At 51.3% G+C, this 20528-nt stretch overlaps 1 protein-coding gene across 2 annotated transcripts in view; it reads right to left on the reverse strand.

Moving 5' to 3' along the window:
* The window catches only part of GALNT10 (polypeptide N-acetylgalactosaminyltransferase 10), a 217749-nt gene that overhangs the window by 23474 nt on the left and 173747 nt on the right, over positions 1–20528 (reverse strand). For both annotated transcript variants that reach the window (XM_064596621.1, XM_045902165.3), the window contains exons 6-7: positions 16490–16673; positions 10710–10827 (exon numbers count right to left, since the gene is read on the reverse strand). In XM_064596621.1, coding sequence (XP_064452691.1) covers positions 10710–10827; positions 16490–16673 — 302 coding nt within the window. The remainder of the gene's footprint in view (positions 1–10709; positions 10828–16489; positions 16674–20528) is intronic.

The raw sequence follows: 20528 nt of genomic DNA on the forward strand, positions 1-20528 counted from the left end.
GGGAGCCGCAGTCTCCTGTGACCTGGGCATGACGGCTCACCGCTACCTCGCAAGGCCGCTCACGTGGCATGAGACAATCATGAAAAGCACTTAGCTTGATGCCTGGCCATAGCAGACTTGACCACATTCGTCATTTCTGTTTGCAAAAGAACGGGAAACACCACCAGCTTGAAATGATACAGCATCTGCCCCTTTGCCCAACACCATCATGGTTTTTATCCTATGGCCCGATTTCTGAAATGGAGAAACTGAGGCTCAGAGACATGAAGTGGTTTTTCTGACTTGGTGGCAGAACCTGCAGCTGACGGGAATGACAGGGCCAGGTGGGGCTGGCACAGGCATGGGGCACCACTGGGGGCCCGGCAGCCCCAGGGTGCTCGCCTCTCCCCCAGGTAACACACTGGCAGCAGACTCCAGCTGGTGGCAAAGAGAAGGGGTGGGGCGCAGCCAGCAGCAGCCAGACTACATGGGGCTGGGACCCCCTCCTAGTTGGATGCGGACACACATCGACCACTGAGATGAGGTATTTGCAACCCCTCTCTGCCGTCGGCTTCCTTCCCTCCCTCCCTGTGCAGCCCCTCGCCGGCCTCCACACCCACGGGGGACGCGGCTGCCGGCTCTACCACGAGGAGTGTGCAACCCCCTCCACCACCCCATCAACTTGTTTCTTGGTGCCTCTCTCCCCTGCAGAACAGCCTTCTCACTTCTCGTGGAAGCACCATGCCACTAGACAAGTACAAATCTAATTGCAAAAGCTTGCTCCCCATTCATTTTCATTGCTGCTTTGATTTATTTTATTAGCAAACTTCTTTTGTGTGATGACAGGCTTCATTACAGTGTCTATAAAAGACAATTACTTGCTCTTATCTCCTAAACTGAGGGGGAAAGAAACAAGTGGTGATGTGCATCAGGAAGACACACGGGGGGCCCAGAGAGCGCGTGGGAGAAGGGCCTGTCCTGTTGGGGGAGCCTCCCTCTGTCGAGGACATGACTGCCTGGGTGCCACCGAGCCTGGGCGGTCGTCCAACTGCCGACAGCCGGGAGAAGGTGACAGCCAGCCACAGCTTCTGCTTTTGGCACCTGGGCCGAGGACCCCTGTGGAGTTCAAACCCTATTTAGTTGCACTTGGGGTAAATAATAATAATTACCACCAGTTCTTCTGCATTGTCTGTGTGCTCAGAAGGTACCCGGGGTTGCTGTTAGGAGCATGGTCTGGAGTAAGGACTGAGGTCTAATCCAGGTTCTTAAGCAAGCTTTGGGAGTCTCAAAGCCTCAGTCACCCCGTCTGCAAAATGGGATGAATTCTTGTATTTGCCTCCTGGGGTTGTGATGAGGCTGAAATGAGGTAATCCCAAAGCAGTGAGGGCTGTGAGCAATGTGTACGGTGCTATGTGGGCGCATGGCAGCTGAGGGTACTTCCCCTCAGAAAAGAAGAAATGGTGTGACATCCATGTTTTCCGAGGCTCATGTTGTTTTGAATATATTAGTTTGTTTTAAACAACAAGATGCTCTTTCAGGGAGTCTTACCAGCATGAAAGGACCTTAGTCATGCTAGTTTTAGATGCTGATAATGGTTACTGGATGCAGCTGGTAAAGAGTAGGAAAAAAAGTTTTACTTGATTTTTAAAAACCATTTGAATTTACTTCTAAGTTAATATTTTTTTATTCTAATTTTATATAATAGAGTTTTAAGCATATGTGTGTCTAAATTAATAAATTATTTGACTAATTCAACCATTTCCTTAGGTTTTTATAGACAAGTTGGCCAAAAAAATGGGGGGGTGGTTGCCTTACATTAGGGTTTTGTTTCTTAAACTAATAAACAAATTCAGTCAAGAGGCAGGGTCCCTGAGGTTTGACTCATACTTTGAATAGAGCACTCTCATAACCACCCAGTGAGGGAGGTGCTATCAGACCTTCTACACGTGAGGAACCCAAGGCCTGGCAAGACCAAGAGACCAACTAACTGCCTTCCCCAGGGTCCCTCCGCTCATAAATGGCAGAGCCCAGGGTGGAATCCGGGGTTGGGTCCCCCAGAACCAGGCAGCTCTGAGACCTCTTCTGCCATGCACCCTATCAGCACCTGTCTTGTCTGCAGAACAGGCACCCTGGCTTGTACACAAGGCTCTCCACCACCTGTTCCTCCACTCTCGGTCATTTCTGGCCCTCTCCACACCCCTGCACTCAGGTTGTGGATGCTGCTGGGAACCTGCGGCCGTCCATTCACTTTTCTGCTCTGTGGGGCACCTTGCTTTTCTTTCCATCAATAACACAGCCCATACAAACTTTCTTAGTTTCATTCATTCATTCATTCACACATGGCCTAGTCATTGGTCAGCCTTGCTCTAAAACCCTGTCGAAAGAAATGGAATAGAACCCCACTGCCAAGGGTGGACTCAGTGACCCAAGGACATAGCTGGGTGAAGGTGCTGGGGGCGTACTGGCCAACCCGCCGAGCCGCCTCCCCGTCTGCTCTGTCCTACGCCCAAGCCTGAGCACTCTCTCTGTACGAGACCCCACGTATTCAACACAGCCACAGTTTTCACCCTTGGGAACATCAGAATGGCCTAAAACTGGTTAAAATACAGACTGCCGGGCCCCACCCTTAGGGTGTCTAACTCAGCAGGTCTGGGGTGGAGCCTGAGAATTTGCATTTCTAACAAGTTCTCAGACGCTGTGGATACTGCTGTGGATACAGCCTCCCTCAGGATAATGGTACTAGCGAGTTCACAGACAGCCCTGTGAGTATCGGGTTAGTGCCCTCGTAGGTAGAAGATACAGCTTCAGCAGAAAGGGCAAGGGAGGGGCACCTGGGTGGCTCAGTTGGTTAGGCGACTGCCTTCGGCTTGGGTCGGGATCCTGGAGTCCCTGGATCGAGTCCCGCATCGGGCTCCCTGCTCGGCAGGGAGTCTGCTTCTCCCTCTGACCCTCCCCCCTCTCATGCTCTCTCTCTCTCTCTCAAATAAATACATAAGTAATCTTAAAAAAAAAAAAGAAAGAAAGGGCAAGGGAGCCATCCAAGGCCTCACTGAGAGTTCGCCCCAAAGCTGGGCCTGGACCGGAGGTCCTCGGCCTGTGTCTCGTCAGCCTCAAAGCTCTTTCCACTCCCGTCTTCCTGTGGCTGCAGCCCGATTCACATCGGCAGCAACAATGCCAACATTGACAGCCACCGTTTATCGAGCATTTATTATGTGCCAAGCCCCGAGCTAAGGTTTTAACACGGTTCGACTGACATTATGTTCACACCCACACTATGAAGTAAGGATTATTCTATCCCCATCTGATAGCTATGAAGTTACGTCCAGAGAGGTTAGGTCACTTCCCCAAGGCCACACAGCGACTAGCTGATCACGCCTGCACCAGAACCCAGGGGGTTTGACTCTGTGGGCCATGTACTTAATCCCGTGATGTTGTACACGAGGCTTCTGATCGGAACAGCTACCACTTATTGAATGCCTCCTTTTTGCCTGGCTCGAGGCCAGATAAATGTTTCAGGCCATTTAGTTCTTACAGAAAAGCTCTGAAGAAGTTGCTCTCGCCATTTTTTAGTGATGAAAGACTGAGGAGGCATGGAGAGACAGGTGTGTGCCGGCTGGGAAGCCATGTATGACAGACGGCCCTTGGGCCTCTGAGCCACCTTCCTGGAGGAATGTGGGAGACACAGGCTCCTGCAGAGATGTTCATGGAATTTCAAAGGGCTTGCTCAGAGCGTAACAAGCAGAATGCCTTCCCTGCTCCTAGCAGGCGGCTCTTGGAAAGGCTGGGCACCTGTAGCCAGCGGGGGTGGGGGATGCTGCACGCAGCAGAGCAAGTTCCTGGCATCCTTGGATAACCCAGCGAGGGAAGGCGCTAGCACCAGGGGCCCAGCAGCGACACCGCAGCTAGTCTGAGTCGGAGGGGCTGGAAGCGGGAGGGTCTAGAGAGATGGGGAAAAGCGTTGGCATGCAGGTGCTTGGATGGCGGTCCTGGATCGCCTTCTGCCTCTTGGGCTGGTCTCCGGAAATCATTTCTCTCTCCTGTGCGGCACCTTAACTCCCCTTGGGGCTGGTCCGGACTTCCGGGCCCTGCCTCTAACAGTGGCCTCTCTCTAGGCAGGGCCGCCCTTTCCTCCACCTCTCCTACTGTGAGGAAGGAGACGAGCATGGGGCTGTTTAGCATCAGGACATCTGGGATCTAGCCGAGGGACCCTGGCCCAGTCACCAGACGCACTAAAGGTGTCAGGTCACAACATCACCTGTAACCGGTGTCTGGGGGCGCTCCTACCTTCTTTCCACACTCTTCCATTTAATTCTCCTGATGCTGCTGTGAGTTTTACAGAAGAAAAACCTGAGCATTTTCTTTTTTAAAATCTGCCCCAAATCTGCAGCCTGGGACTGGCTTGGGCTTTGGCAGCTGTATCAGACAAAGCAAACCCAGGCCCCCTGACACCTCCAGCCTCTACTCTTATGTGCTGGGTTTCCCTCTCCAACAAGGCTGTCGCCCGTCTCCTCAGGTGGCCTCCTGTTAGTCCCCTGCTTACAGGAGCCTGCCCCAGGGGAGCCTCAGGCTGGCACTGTCTCTCCCTCAGAGGGCAGGGGCTGTTGCCTCTGCACTCAGTCCTTCCCCGGGGTCTCCTCCTGCCACTGCCTTTTCTGGAGGCCTGCCTTGGGGAGGGGGGCCCTCATCCCTGAACTTGCAAATGGCCCAAACACAGCATTGGGATGTGTATGGTGAGGGCGCACTGAGAGGACTGAAAACCAACATTTTTTCCTTCTTAGTTAAAAAAAAAAAAAATCTTAATTTTTTCCTGACTATAGAAGTGATATGTACTTATGATGAACATATTCACTGTTACAGAAACACATTAGTGGAAGGGGACGGCCGCATCTGGGGCCCTCCCACCCCGCTGCCTCGAGGGACAGGAAGCCTTGCTGGTGCTGTGGGTCAGAGCCAGGCTCAGTCTGAGTCCGACAAGCAGGGCTGACATCCCCGTTGCAGCTGTGTGATTCCGTGGAAGTGACTTAATCTGAGCCTCAGTATCCTCATCTACAAAAGGAGATAATCAGAGCACCTCCTTGGGTGCATCATGAAGGCTAAATGACAACGTGGGAACCGCACCGTGCACAGAGCCCCACACATTTCTAGTGTGCGGGCCCAGGAAACGTTAGCTGGCGTGAGGAGAGTCTCAGGCTTTCTGTTTGCTGGTTTGCCTTCATCATATTTTTAAACATTAAACACGAGATCATATCACATATATACTATTTTTCACTTCTGTTTAAACTTGATTTTGGAGGCATCTAACTTTTTTTAGATATAATATGCCATTGTTTAGATGTGTTCTAACTTATTTATTTATTTATTTATTTATTTAAAAGATTTTATTTATTTATTTGACAGAGAGATAGAAAGAGAGCACAAGTAGGCAGAGAGAGAGGGAGAAGCAGACTCTCCACTGAGCAGGGAGCCCGACGCGGGACTCGATCCCAGGAACCTGGGATCATGACCTGAGCCGAAGGCAGCCGCTCAACCGACTGAGCCACCCAGGCGCCCTGTTCTAACTTATTTATACCCGCAGGATGTACATTTGGGTCATTTTCAATCTTTCCCTGTTGTAAGTAAGGCCTCAATAAATAGCTTCTACCTAAATCTTTGCTCATCCTTGCAGCTGTCTCTCTTGGATAAACTCCTGGGTGTGGAATTTTAGGTCAAAGAATGTGCTTGCTTTGGCATGGAACAGATTTTGCCGAATTGCTATTAACAAGAGTTATCCACATACACTGTCGCAAAGCCCACCTTTCTCATGCAAGCTCATCCATATTGTCCTGTGGATACTTTCTCTCTCCTGGATCTCAAGAGTTGGAAGATATCCTAACCTTGGCCTCCTGGGGACACTGTGCAGTTCTCCTTCTGGCTCGTCCTACTGCTACCACCTCTAATCCAAACCACCCTCGCACCTGTGTAAGTCAAAGGGCTTTCCCCATGGCATCTTATTTGATTCTATCTTGTGGGATAGGAAGGAAAGTTGTAACAGCATTGTCTGGGATGTGAGGGCCAGAGAGGTCAAGTGATTGGTCTAGGGCCCTCAGATGTATGGATGGAGAGCCAAGATGAGAAGCCAATACCCTGCCTTCTTGCTGAGTACACTTCCCACCACACCACCGTTACCCAAAGATGGTGATGTAAGTCTGGGAAGGGCAGGGTGAAGGAAGTTTTATCAGATAGGAACTGATGCCACTAAGTTATTTAAAACACCTACTATGGGCCAAACACTGGGTCTAGAGTTAGCTTCCAGGGAGTTCACAGTCCAGTGGGGAAGAGACAGGCCACCCCTTGGGTCATGTCAACATGAGGAATCTGGAGCCAAGCCAGGAGTGGCGTTGGGATGGACCCTACCTAGCACAGGGAGCTCAGGTAAAGCTGAATGTGGGCCGGCCAGACTAAGGAAAGGCATTTTAAGAAGAGTGAACAGTGTGTGCTTCCAAAGATGACCTGATACATGAACCTAGGGCTTGAGAACAGTTCCATATGGCTGTGCACACACGTCTGCGTGGATATCTGTGGTTTGCTCTGCCCCACATCCATTCTCCTTCTAGATACAGTGCCTGGACTTTCCTTTGGGGAACCGGCCCAACCCCACTTTCCTGTCTCCAGGATAGGCAAGGAAGCAGCAGGTCAGTGAGACTCAACTTGGGGACTTCTACAGGAATGATGGGAAAGACGAACTCTCTTTCCAGTGGGATGCTGAGTATTTCCACAAGAGAAAGCCTGCCCTGAGCAGGAAGCCAACCTGGGTGAAAGCAGAGTCAAGGGACTGAGAGAGATGGAGACCAGAGGAGATGGGTTAGTCCCTGGATCCAGCCAAGCCTAAGAGGTCTGCCCCGGAATTTCAACTGTGTGAGCCAACTGATTCTGATTTTTCACTTAAATCAGATTGACTAGGATTTGGGTCATCTGTAACCAAGAGGGCAGACTAATGCAATGGGGCGAGAGGATTGGCGGTGGGGGTTGAGGGGCGGTGGAGAGACGAGCAGGGGTCAGCTCATGGAGGCAGGTACAGGCAGGTGACGGAGTTCAAGATTTAACCAGCCACTAGAACTGAGAAGATTCTAACTGCCACCCCGGAGAACTTTGGTAGTGTGACTGTGGAAACAAAATCTCTCCTGACTGAGACAGAGAGAAAGAAAGAGGGAAAAAAAAAAAAAAATCAGTGACTCTTCCAGAAATTTCAGAACCTTCAGAATACCTCTTCTAGGGTTTTCCCATCAGGATAGATGGCCTACTCTGGAATTGGAGCCAAAGTATTAATTCATCAGTCCTGATGGCACGTATCAACTTATCTTAATTTCTGAAAATACACTCGAGCCTTTCAGACCAGTCTCTTTTCTCTGTCACCAAGAAGAAAAAGGGTCTCAGCAGAGATGAAGCAGAGGGAACATGGCCCTTTCAAAATGCTCCCCTCTGGCTGAAATGGAACACTGAAATGAAACACTGAAGGGAGGCGTCTCTAGCAGATAGATGGGCTTTCCTGTCCCTTTAGCACCGTGAGCAGGCCTTCCGCGGGGGCTGGGGAGACAAAGCACTGGCAGATGAGCTGTCATGGGCTCGGGGAACTCACGCTCTCCAAGCCAGGAGAGTGAAAACTGGGGGAGGGAAGTCTCCCTTCCAGACCTGGGAGCCCCCTCATTACATAGAACCCTTTCCCCTTGAGAGTGAAGGACAGTAATTGGATCAAATGAAACAGGGGCCAGCCTCCTTCCCCCTCCCGGGTGAGAGACTTCCAATATGGCTTCATTACCAAGTCTTTTGTAAACAAACTGTGTGGAGAAAAATGCCATTTGTTCTGCTGTAATTGCCTGATGAGCATCATTCGATGGGTCTTTGAAATACACAGAATGAAATCATTTTGGGTTTAGGAATTCCTTTGTGCAAAGCCTTCTCCATTCACTATTCTCTAGAGAGGGCGTCTCTGAAAGGGGACTTCTTGACCATGGAGGCTGGTTTCTGGCCAGTGACACACCAGCCCATATTTATTCAGTGCCTCCTCCATGTCAGGCAATCCTTTAGGTACCTGGGATACAGCGGTGAGTGAAACACACAGACATTCCTGCCCTCCTGAAGTTTCCATTCTGGTGAGCACTCAGAACACAGGTGTGCCCATTTCTGGGTACACACTTGGTAGAAAACTCTGTAAATCAAGTTTGTTTGACTGCTGGATTGACGAAGTGTGACGTTACAACTCTTTCGATCCCCTGTGTGTGCTTTCACTGTACCCATAAGGATGTGACATTTGGAAAATGAGATTGCATGGGCTACGGATATGAAATAAATGACATATGTGCCATCACTTGCCACACCTGCACCCGTGGCAGACATCACTAATCAATCACCACTTTTTCTCATTAGCTTGGATGCAGCTTCAGAATGCATAGCAACACAGTGCTGGGTAGCCCCTATTCCTGAGCAGATCAGAGTTGGCTGCGAGAGGAAACCTATTTGCTATTTCTCACTTAGACTGTCATGAATTCACTTCACTGAGAGGCTATAGAATATCCCAGTAAATTAAGAATAACCCCAGGAGGGTGCAAAAATCGAAGAAAGGGGGAAAGACTGCAGCCAGCTTCTCAGGCTCGTTTTCCTCTCACGAGTCTTCTCTCCCTCTCTCCCTCTCCTGTCCCTACAGAAGTCTAGGAAACATTGGCAGGTCAGAGTGCGGGCTCTGCAGCCAGGACCTGGGGCCAGGTCCTGGTGCCATTACTCCACCTGTGTGGGGCTTTGGTCTGAGCCCCACTGGCCTCCCTGCGAAATGGGTATAATGATGACATCACTCTGCTAGGGATGCTGGGAGGACTGAACAAACCAACACATGTGAAGGGCTTGGCACAGTGTCCCGTCAGCTCCGAGTAGGGCTGAAATCCAGCTATTGCACCTCAGAGGGGATACAGACTTGTCTGCAGCTGGCGTCCGCTCTGACTGGTTGGTGCCTGTGTCCTCATTGCCCTTAAATACGTCGAGTATCACTCCTGGACATGAGGGTTAGTTCAGGGGCCAGTCCCCTTATGGGAGACAGCTTCAGAAGTCCGGAGCTAAAACAGACACAGATGGCCCTTCAAACCAAAATAGTGTTGTGGCAGAATGCCAGGTTGTGTTTTCTTGCTAATCAAGGGTTTATGTTCCCTGGTTCTGAAGGGCTCAACCAGTGGTGCACAAGGGGACAACAATGATGTCGAGAATGAAAACAACCTTTGGGATGTTGTTAAGGAGCACCCAACCCGCACGGTCGCATTTAATCCTCTGCGTGACCCTGTGAGGATTCAAGTATCATTAAGCCCATTTTGTGGAAGCAGAAACTGAGGCTCAGTGAGGTGAGCCTTCCTTATCCAAGATCATGTAGCTGGTCAGAAGTGGCAGAGATGGGATGTGACCCCAGGCTCAATCACTGTGTGAGACAATGATCTCTTGCATAAAAAGTTGGTGCCCAATTTGGGAGGGGGGGGCGCATCAGGGTTGTGTATTCCCAGCAATGTGCCACTGGCCATCCCTCGTGGGCGGGGGTATGCCCTCCCAGGGGCCCCGGGGATGTCAGAAGCAGGCCCTGGCCCACCTCCCCTCAGAGGGACCAAGCCTCTCTTCTTCACCTGACTCAATATGGAATCCCACAACTGAAGGGGAGAAAGTGGCCCCAGAAGTTTGGGTGGCTAACTAGTAACCACCATTTCCCTACTACCATTGTCGAAGCTTCTATAGCACATGGGTTGGTGTAAATATTTATTCACTGGATCTTTTTTATTTTAAAGATTTTTTTGTTTATTTATTTTATAGCGAGTACGCGTGCCTGCCCCATGCAAAGGAGCAGGGGGAGGAGCAGAAGGGGAGGGGGTGAGGGGAGGGAGGGGGAAAGAATCTCAAGCAGACTCGCTGCTGAGCACAGAGCCAGATGCGGGGCTCGATCGCTGGACACTGAGATCATGACCTGAGCTGAAACCAACGGTTGGACGCTTAACCAACTGAGCCACCCAGGCGCCCCTTCACTGGATCTTTAATAAATTTTACCAATTCTTAATTGCTGGTTGTGTGCCCAGGTTGCATGTTAAACACTTCTATTACCTCATTCAATCTTCACAAGAGCTCTGTAAGGTAGGTAGTATCATTGCCATCTCACCTCAGATGAGGAGAGAAAGCCAATCAAACTTGCCCCAAATCACCAAGCTCCTGAAAAGTGGAGTTGGGATTTGAACCCCCACTTTTCTGAGTCCGCAACTTGAGCTCCTGACCACTGGTCTCTATGGCAAACTCCAGCAGTGGTGGATACAAAAAGGAAAACCGGAGAGGGGTGGCCAGGAAGCACTCAGGCTACCTCGGAATCTGGGAGGCCGGGGGCCATCCCCAGAGCACAGCATTCCCCTAGGCCTGTGTACCCTCCTTGTCCTGGTTTCTCTTCCCCGCTGCTGGTCTGCCGCGCATCTCACCGGGAGACACGGCACCATCTTGACTGGAAGTGAGACCTGTCTTATTCTAACTCGGCCGCCCTAAGAAGTGGATGATGTAAGAGCTGTGGTTAAGGCCAGGCTTGAGCAGCCTGAGGAGACACCCCATGTCCACTATCACGCACCACAAGGAGTGGCCCATAGCCCCTGACTTCTTCACCTGAGCAACAGGAGCTGCAGAACCCTCAGGACAGGTGCCAAGGCGGGTGTGGCAAGGAGAAGGGGGCTTCCAAAAAGCTGGCTCACCTTGAATGAGATTTCATACTGCTCCCCTCCCCAGATTTCCAGGCCTGGGTCGTACCCGCCCAGCTCCCAGAACCATTTCCGATCCACAGCGAACAGTCCACCGGCCATCACGGGAGACCTGTCAGGGAAGAAGAGTGCGGTGTGAAGACCAAACGCCCTGGCAGCGTGCTCTGGGTGTGAGCCGACGCTGTTGTTCCCCCGGGGATGGTGCTGCACGATGCCCTGTGAGCACAGCCCACATGTCTCGCGGGGACTCCGAGGCCCTTCCAAGGGAGGGCCCAGGCTGTCTTCTATCTTGGCCATAACCTCCCTTCTTAAATGCTACATTTTAACCAAACTGATCCAAAGCGCCTTTCAACCGTTACTTGTGAGAGGAAATCACAGGAATGTGCGTGCCTTGCAGCTGCGTTGGCCATGCCTCTCTGGTCCTCCCACGGTTACATGCTCTGAATCAGGTCCCTCCCAGCCTGTCTGCGCTGTGGAATCTCTTAGAGAGAAGACAAAACACAGCTTGCTGGGCCCTACCCCAGACCTATGAAGCAGTCCCTGGGGGATGGAGCCTAGGAATGTGTGTTTTCAAACAGGTTCCTTGGATGACTCTCAGTCAGCCCAGCACTGGACATCTGTTCTGCTGAGAGTTTGCAGAAGAAGACACAGTGTCTGTTCTTTCCGTTACACTAGGATACGATTAACTGCGCCCATTTGCTGTCTCATTGCTCTAGTCCCTGAGTACCAGCTGAGCCGCAGACGCTGGGAGACTGTGGTGGTAAATCGGAGTTGGCCTGGGACTTCAGGGGGTGCTAGTGTGCGAGGGCAGCCCCCTCAGGACAGAAGGATCCGGAAGACAGGTAACAAGGGCCTCTGGCAGGTGCAGACAGCACCACAGGAACATGAAAGGAGGGAGTATCTGCCTCCAGGTTTTGGAGGCAAGGAGGGAGGCTGAGGCAAGAGTCCAGGAAGGGTGCTCAGGGGGTGGCATTCGAGGTAGGTTTGGACAAGTGGGAAATGAGGGGAGAGGAAGGAACCCCGCAGAGGAAAAGCCCAGGAGCAAGAGCACAGAGATGATAAATCGGGGGCACCACGGGCAACAAGACGTCAGCATGGCATTGTGCCACGCCCAAGGGGGATGCCATGCGGCAGCCTGCCTGCATCCCCACGGTGCCTCACACAGCGCTGGCACCCAGGGGGGCCACCGGTATTTGCTGAGGGAAGATCTCTCAGAGTGGCCGTGTCCTTATCCGGCTCCACTGGAAACTCCAAACCCTCAGACCAAGTTACATTCCAGCAGCAAACTTGATGCTACCTCCCGGCCTTGGGAACTGCAAGCTCATGGAAATTGGGCTGATTTAAAAAGAACATAGCTAACCCACATGCCTCCCAAGCTTCCTGTAGCAGATGAGCCTTGAAAGCATAGGAGGGACTCCTTTAAAAGAAGATCCCCTTGAATATTCACTGAGGGCTCAAATGTGGCAGGTGCTTGCCTGAACTAATTTTTTAATAAGAATGACCACTCCTTGCGTTGACCTCATGAGATGGGCCTCATCCTTATCACCCCACTGGCGCAGGTAGAAACCAGAGCACAGGCAGGTAACTTGCTCAAGGCTTCACAGCTACTTAAAGCAGGTTTTGAATTTCTAATCTTTGCCAGAGCTCACACCCCTCAGGGCCACAGAACAATTCCTCCTGTCAAGAAGGAGCAATTAAGAGGCAGGTGATGCGTGAACAGGACAGGGGATCAGGGATGGGAAAGCCATCCCTCCAGCTTCCTCTCTCCTTTACCTTTGGTGTGATCTGAGACAAAGTGTTTAACCATTTAACCCTGTGTCACCTGGTACCGCAGCCATGGGCCACATGAGGCTACTGGACACCTGGAATGTGACTACTCTGAATTGAGATGTGTCGGAAGTGTAAGATACACCCTGGAAGTCCAAGACTTAGTGTGAAAAAAAAGAATAGAAAAGGCCTCATTAATAATTTCAGGGGCGCCTGGCTGGCTCAGTCAGTGGGTCATGCAACTCTTGACCTTGGGGTTGAGAGTTTGAGCCCTATGTTGGTGTGAGATGACTTAAAAAGAAAATCTTAAAAAAATAATTTCAAAGTGTTGGTTACATGTTAAAATGAGACTATTTTAGGTATGCTGGGTTACACAGAGTATTTTACAAAAATGAATCTTAGCTGCTTCTCTTTACCTTTTTTTATGTGGCCACTAGGAAATTTAAAAGTACTTATGTAGCTCGTATTATATTTCTCCTGGACAGTCTGATTTAACACCTCTGAGCCGGTCTCCCCACCTACAGGATGAACGTATAGCTGTGTTTCCTAGCTCGCATTGTTGTTATATTTCTTTTTTTTTTTTTTTAAAGATTTTATTTATTTATTTGAGAGAGAGAGAATGAGAGAGAGAGAGCACATGAGAGGGGAGAGGGTCAGAGGGAGAAGCAGGCTCCTTGCTGAGCAGGGAGCCCGATGTGGGACTCGATCCAGGGACTCCAGGATCATGACCTGAGCCGAAGCAGTCGCTTAACCAACTGAGCCACCCAGGCGCCCTTGTTGTTATATTTCTGAGAGTACCCAGTAGTATGAAAAATGAGGTGTCTAGTATCAACTTTCCTTTGTCTCCTGAAGGTTGTGGGGTTTGGGTTTTTTGGCTGGAGCCGCAAATACCCTGCTTGGAGAGGCAGGGAGTGTTTCTGCGCCCGTGCTTCATGGGAATCAAACCCAAGACTGCACACGGAAATCAGCCTGGGTGGAAGCCAGTGGCAAGGGCTGCGGAGCTGCTGTGGAACCGGGAGGATATTAGCCTTAAGGCATTTTGGATGCTCGAGGCTTGCCTCCAGAGGGAAGCCTCTCCTCTGGCCCCGTCTATTTTCTGCTGTGTTCAGCAATAACAAAAACTATTCAGAGTATCTAGCGTCTACCACTCACTTCACCGACATCATCTTCAGCTCTCACAAAGCTCCATTCCTAGCCCCCTTTTCGGATGGAGAAATCTGAAATCCAGAAATGCTACACACTTTGCTCAAGGGCATACACTGAGTAAGTGGATGATCTGCAGTTCCAGCGGCGGGGGTGGGGGTGGGGGGTGGGGGGCTGCCACCAAAGCCCGTGCCCTTCAAACATTCCAATGCCCTGTGCCTGCAGATTGCCCGCTTACTGGCACCGTGCAGAAGAGTGCAGAAAATAACCAGGATTTTTCTAGTTGCCTCTCCCCTGGGTTTTGTCCAAGTACGGTACAGAAAAGATACTTCTGGAAAGAATCAGAGGACACAACGGATGGAGAGTCCCTCAGGAAGCATCTAGGCCAGTGGCTCTCAACCATGGCCACACATCGGCATCCCCTGGGAGCTTTAAAGAACACGGATACCTGGAGGCCAGCCCCAGTTACACTCTGGTGTAACTGGTCTCCGGGTGGCCTGGTGGGTTTGTTTGTTTGTTTTGACAGACTCCCCAGGTGATGCCAGTGTGCAGGGTTGAGAATACTGCTCTAGGGCAGGCCCGGCCCCTTCCAGGTGAGACATGGGAGAGAGGCCCCAGAGGAAACCAGCGGGGCCTCTGCCACTAAGCAGCTGCATGCCCGGGACTTACCCTGTCCTCATCCTGCAATGAGAAGATGATGTACGGGACCCATCCTTTTGCACATTTCAAATGTAGGGCCCACAAGTCTGCTTACGGTACTGGTTCAAACCAAAAGGGGTTCTGGTTACCCTGGAAAGTCTGCTTTCTGGAGTAGCTCATTCCGACCTCAGCTGCTGCTACATGTCATCTTGGGCAAGTCTCACGTCCTCTCTGAGCCGCAGGGTCTGCATCAGGCAAAGGTGGAGAACTGTACCCACCCCCGGGGCACCCTGGTGAGGACCGTGTGTGGTCAAGTAATGTCCCCTGTGGCTGCTCTACCAGCTCAGGTCAGATGTTAGTACTCGTCTTAGTAGTAGCACTCTCGAGAACTCAGGGCAACTGGGGATTGCCTCGGGCGTGTGGGGGCTGCTGACTGCATGATGTGGGCTCGCATTCCAACAGTAGTGCTTGACTGCGCTTAGGACACTTTGTACCCAACGTCTGACCTGCTCAGGAGGCATGGGGCTCCTCCCATGCTCTCAGCTCACACTGCTCCATTGCCCAGCCACCTTTTACTTCCCCAAACAAGCTCATCTCTTCCTCCCTCTGAGCCTTCCCTTGGGCCCATAACATCAGGGGCTCCCCTCAGGAACTCTGGTGTTCCCTGTGCCATGAAGATGGTCGAGCTGCCGACAGAACCCTTTCTCAGATGGGGAGCATGAGGTGCAGGGAGGCTGGGGTTCACTGGGCTTAAACTGTGCTTAAGCAGGTGTGGTAGACAGGATAATGGCCCCCCAAAGAAGCCAATGCCTAATTCCTGGAACCTGGGAATAGGCCATCTTACATAGCAAAGGGACTTTGCAAATATAATTAAGTGAAGAATCTGAGATGGGGAGATTGTCCTGGTGGTCCCATGCAATCACAGGGGTCCTTGTACGTGAAAGGAGGAAGCAGGAGGGTCAGAATGAGAGAAGGGGATGTGATGATGAAAGACGGATGGGGGAGGAAGAGGGAGCAGGGGCAAGGGGGAGGGGAGGAAGGGGGAGGGGCGGGGGGAAGGCAAGGGGGAAAGAGAGGGAGACTTGGAGATGTTATGCTGCTCGCTTTGAAGGTGGAGGAAGGAGCCATGACCCAAAGAGTGTGGGCAGCCTCTAGAAACTAGAGAGTACAAGCAAACGGATTCCTCCCTAGAGCCTCCAAAGGGGACACAGCCCTGCCAATATGGTGACTTTAGCTCAGTAAGACTCCTTTTCAGACGTCTGACTTCCAGAACTTTAAGAGAATAAATATGTGTTGTTTTAATAAGCCAGTAAATTTGTGCTAATTTTTAATTAGGAAACTAATACAGCAGGAAGCTGGGTGTCAGCTTTGTACCCAAGGGTCTTTCCACACCTCCAGCAGGGGAGCCAGAGTGGCCCACAGGACAGCACAGGATGGGCGCCAGAGGGGCGCTGGCTCTAATCCTGGCCTGGCCACTAACTCACTGTATAAGTCAGCCGCCTCCCCCCTCCTCCCCTCACCAAGTCCTGGGGCCTCAGTCTCCCCATCTGCAAGGGGTTGGAGTCCATGACCTGTAGGTTCCCCTAGCTTTCACATTCTAGGATGTTATGGGTCCAGTCCACACCTCCCCAAACTTCTACCATGGGACAAGGTGCTACTTCCCGAATATTTCCCTAATCTTTCCGAGAGGGTGTAACTGAATGATGGGAAAACCGGCTCCAGAGGCAGACAGACCTGCGTGTGCATCTGCCTTCACCCCTTCCGAGTTGTGTGACTTAGAAAAGCTGCCTCACGCCATGGGACTTGGTGTCCCCACTTGGAAAATATGGATAATAATTCTGACTACAGATGGCTGGGGGAGGTTAAAGAGGATCTGCATGCGATGTGCCCAGCACTGTGCCTGGCATTTAGCAAGGGTGCAGCACGTGGTGGCCGTGCTGGTGCTGCTGGTGGTGATGACTGTGCACCAGGCTTGAGGGACAGTGCTCACAGCCCTGTGGGCAGTCCGGCCAACCAAAGACGTGGACAAAGAAGAGGTGGCCAGCCGGGAGGTCCCTGAGCTGAGGCTCTGTGACAAGCTGGGAGCGGCTGTGCTTCTGGTAGGGGATGTCGGCCCTGGTCCCCTTGCACCGCACTCCTGGGGGCGGGGGTGATCCTGAGCTGGGTGTGTTGGGGAGGGGTCACCGCGTCAGCCACTGGGACCAGCCTGGGTCGCTTGTACTTACTCAAATGGGTCACTGGGGTCAGCTTTCTGCAGTTCTGGAGGAATTGGGATCCGCTTATAGTACATCTCCCAGTCAAAGGCGCCCCGCATGGCATCCCCTGCCTGTGTTTCGTACCGAAAGTCATCGTGGTCAATCACGTCAATCATCGGGCACACGATGGTCTTGCGGTTCTGAGCGATGCGGTCTGAAGAAGCCAAGAGATGCCCATTAGGGAGGCAGGACGGGGGAGCAGCTAGGTGCACAACCCTGCTCTGCAGCTTACTCACGTTTTTAACGTGTACCCTGAGTGAATTCTCTGAACACTCGAGTTTGAGAATCTCAAGAAGAAGGGAGAGTGCGGGCTTTAAGAAAGATGGGCCAGGGCTCCCATCCCAGCCCTGCTACCTGTGAACTACATAAATCATGTCTCTGAGCCCCAGTGCTCTCCTTCGTGAAACGGGGAGAAGAGGCTCTGTGTCCCAGGGGGTTATCAGTACCCGGATACCGTGATGGTTGGAGGTGCTCAGCACAGTTGCCTGTAATGGTCAGCACTATTGTGGAAAGAGGCTCATTTCCTTCTGGGAGGGCTCCTGTCCTGGCTCCGCATTCTAGGTCCTAACCTTGACTCGTGGCCCAAAGTAGCCAGGCATCCCGGCACTTGCCCCTGACAGCTCCTCAAAACTTCCTAGCTATGGTCAGTAGCCGAATGGCCCTCCCTGCGTGAGAGTTCAGCTCACTTCTTCCATCAGTCATAACTACTGAAGAGGGATAGACTATCCCATGAGTCCCTCATGACTGGACGTGTGCAAGCAAGCAGGGCCTGGCAGACCTCTGCTGTGCAGGAATGCTATAGGCTAGGTGATTCAAGATGGCAAATGGGGTCCCTAACCAGATGGCTTTTTATGGTCCCCTTTAAGCCAGGGAGGAGCTGATTCTATAAAATTCACTCTGCCCAACCTACCAACCAGAATTTTAAGCTTTGGTTGGCTCTGTTCTTCAATGTTCCTTCCAAGAAGAAGCTGTGACTGTAGCTTGAGGGGTGCCAGTGATTGGGGAAGATGATCTACCATAAAGGGCAAGTGGGCTGTGCCTGTCTGCTTGGGCCAGCAGTCAAGTTCAAGGCTTGGAAAGTGGAACATGGTAGGGCCAGTGGAGGCTGGCAGCTGCCTAGGGCTCAGACTTCATCAAACAGAGTTTTCTTCCAGGAGAGAAAGCAGCATTTTTGCTTTTCTAAGCTGCAAGACACGATCCATAGGTGGGTCATGAAATTGAGTGTGTGTTTGTGTGTGTGCGTGTGTGTTTGTATAATGAACCAAAAAAGAATGCTGAATGTCAGGGTGCAGTCCAGTGATAAGAAAAAGTACTTCTTCAGGAAATGTGTTTCAGTCCTACTGCACGGTGTGTGTGTTTGTGTGCTGGGCTGAGATGTCTAATGTATTTCTAACTGTGGCACATGGTCAAAACAGTTTGAGAAACGCTGCTTTCGGCAGTGTGTCCTCTGGCCGCCAGTGCCAATGCACCCACAGTGTGTTTACATACCCCTCAGGGCTGCCCCTGCCCAGCTGCACGGAATCAGAATCTCTGGGGGTGGAGCTTGGATCTGCCTGGTGAACGGGCTCCCTGGGGATGCTTAATGAAGTCGAAGAAACTTCTCCAAGGGAAGATCTAGAGAAGCGCTTCCCTTCCCAATTATTCAGGGCCACGCAGGGGATTTCACTTCGACGGAGGCTCTGGGCTCAGGACACAGAGCTCTGCTGGAGGCTGGCTGATTGTGGGAGGTTGGAGGTTAAGGGGTAGCATCAGACTGACAGCATTCTGGGGTGCTGCACTCACTGGGGGACAGAATGCCCAGGTCCAGACCCTGGTGTTGTCACCTATGAGCAGTAGAACCTTGACAAAGTTTATCTGATGCCTCTGGACTTTGGTTTCCATGCCGACAAAATGGAGGAAGACAACACCAGTTTCATGGGGTCTCTGTGAAGACTGAGTGGGACAGCGGGGCCAAGATGCTCAGCCCAGCCTCTCGCACATCCACACTTCCCATCAGCATTCTGCCGACATGGTCTGTCACCAGGCTTCCTGAAAGAAGCTCAGAAGCTGAGCATCTCCCTCGTTCTCTTGGTGCTTCAGTTTTCTCATTTGTTGTACGTGGATAATAATGCCTGGCCTGTCTGCTTTACCCCATAACCGTCAAATTCAAATGTGGCTGTGTCGTAAAAAGCTAAGGGACTAGCAGAGCCATGATGATGATGATGATGATGATGATGATGATGATGGTGGTGGTGGTGGTGGAAATGAGGACCAACAGTTGCTTTCCTTTGGGGGGGGATGAATCCTTCTCAGGGTCAGGAATGCCTCATCGCCACAGAAGGTGGAGTGAGCTGTGCAAGGAGGTGTTACTGGTTTCGAGACAAAAGCCCTGATGCGCGCTGTCAGCTGCTTGTATGAACAGGGACAGACTTTTACATCTACACCACCCGTTCACATTTCTATCAGAAAAATAAAAAATAAAAAAAGGGAGCATGTTTCTTCCATGTATCCTGCAGATTATGAAAATTACCCTCATATATTTCCATAGAAACAGAGTTAAGGGCTATTTAGGCTCCCAGCTCAGCTTCGTGCACCACCACTTCGTTCGCTTTATGAGTTACTGGATGACCCCAAAAATGGGTTGTTCCTTCAGCACCATAAATTAGGTGATTTATGGTGAGGCTTTTTTCTTTCTCTTTTCCTTTTTCTCTTTCAGTAATGAGAGGCAGATGCAGAGACCTCTTGGCTTCATTAAATAGTTTACCAGAAAATCTGTGTTATATCCTTTTCCTAACCCAGTGGGATCCTGGACCCTTGGGGTCAGAAGCATACAATCTAATACTGAGGTTCCATGCCAATCTGCGTCAGAAAACAGATTTGCTGGATTATCCCACTACACTGTGTGGGTTTTGCTTTCTGTTCTCACCTCTGTTTGGTGGCCTAACCAGTGCTCCTCAAAGTGTGGTTCCTGGGCCAACAGCAGTGGCACCACCTGGGAGATGGTTAGAAATGCAGCTCCTCAGGCCCTACCCCTAGATCTCCTCAATCAGAAACTCTGGGGTGGGGTCCAGCACTCTGTGTTTTAATGAGTCTTCCAGGTGATTCCGATGCAGGCTCAAGTTGGCCCTAAGCTTCATCCCCTTTGCTCCCCAGCTTTCTGTGATGGAGAGCATACCCACCCATGGGTGAGGAGTTCATTTTCTCTCTAGACTGACAACTCTTTTCCGATCTGCCTCCGTCCCTGTCCCTCACCTGATTCCTGGTCTCAATGGGCCATTTCCTCGATGTCTACCTGTTAGCACCAGCTCACCGCATTCAACGAATCTGAGCTCCGCAGAACTCAGACCTCCTTCCTTAGCCAGCTATGAGGCACCTCACTGCCCAGAATCGAATCCTCACGCCTCCCTTCTGTCTGCAAGGCTATGGTGGATGGCTGCTGGATCGTGTTGCCCTGTCCACAGCCCTTTCCTGATAGCTGTCAGAAACTCTCCAGAGAGGAAAGGAGTTTCGGGAAGGCAGTGCGGCGTTGTGAGAGTGACAGACCTTGGGGCCAGACAGATGGTGACTTTGACACTTACGACCCAAGGGAACAATATTGAGTCACGCAGTGAAACTCAATTTCTTCTATTAGAAGATGGGGACACTTCTGACCCGGCGTGGTTTTGTGAGGGCTGGAGATAACCCAGACAAGTTTCCTGGCTCAGTAGCAGTGCAGCGAATGTTAACTATTCTAAGTTGCTAGGATAATGTCTCTCCACAGGTTGGCTCCTACCAGTAGACAGCCTTGGCTTGCTTTCCAATAAAACTTGAAGTAATCTGGGGGAAGCAATCACGTAAGTAGATATTAGTGTGCTGTAGGACTTTGGGCAAGTCACTTATCCTCTTGGCTGCCTTCTCTGTAAAATGAAGGGATAGGGCTTGAGTGGATTTTTAAGGTTTCTTTGAGCATTCCTGAGTCCCCCGTGGCACCTGGTACTGGTTGGCTGCATCTTAAGCAGTCAAGGGAACCCGTGTGGATGATCCCTGCAGA

This window comes from Mirounga angustirostris, unplaced genomic scaffold (genome assembly GCF_029215605.1).
Source record: "Mirounga angustirostris isolate CCGP_5_RB_7025 unplaced genomic scaffold, mMirAng1.0.hap1 SCAF_7, whole genome shotgun sequence".
Classification (NCBI taxonomy): Eukaryota; Metazoa; Chordata; class Mammalia; order Carnivora; family Phocidae; genus Mirounga; species Mirounga angustirostris.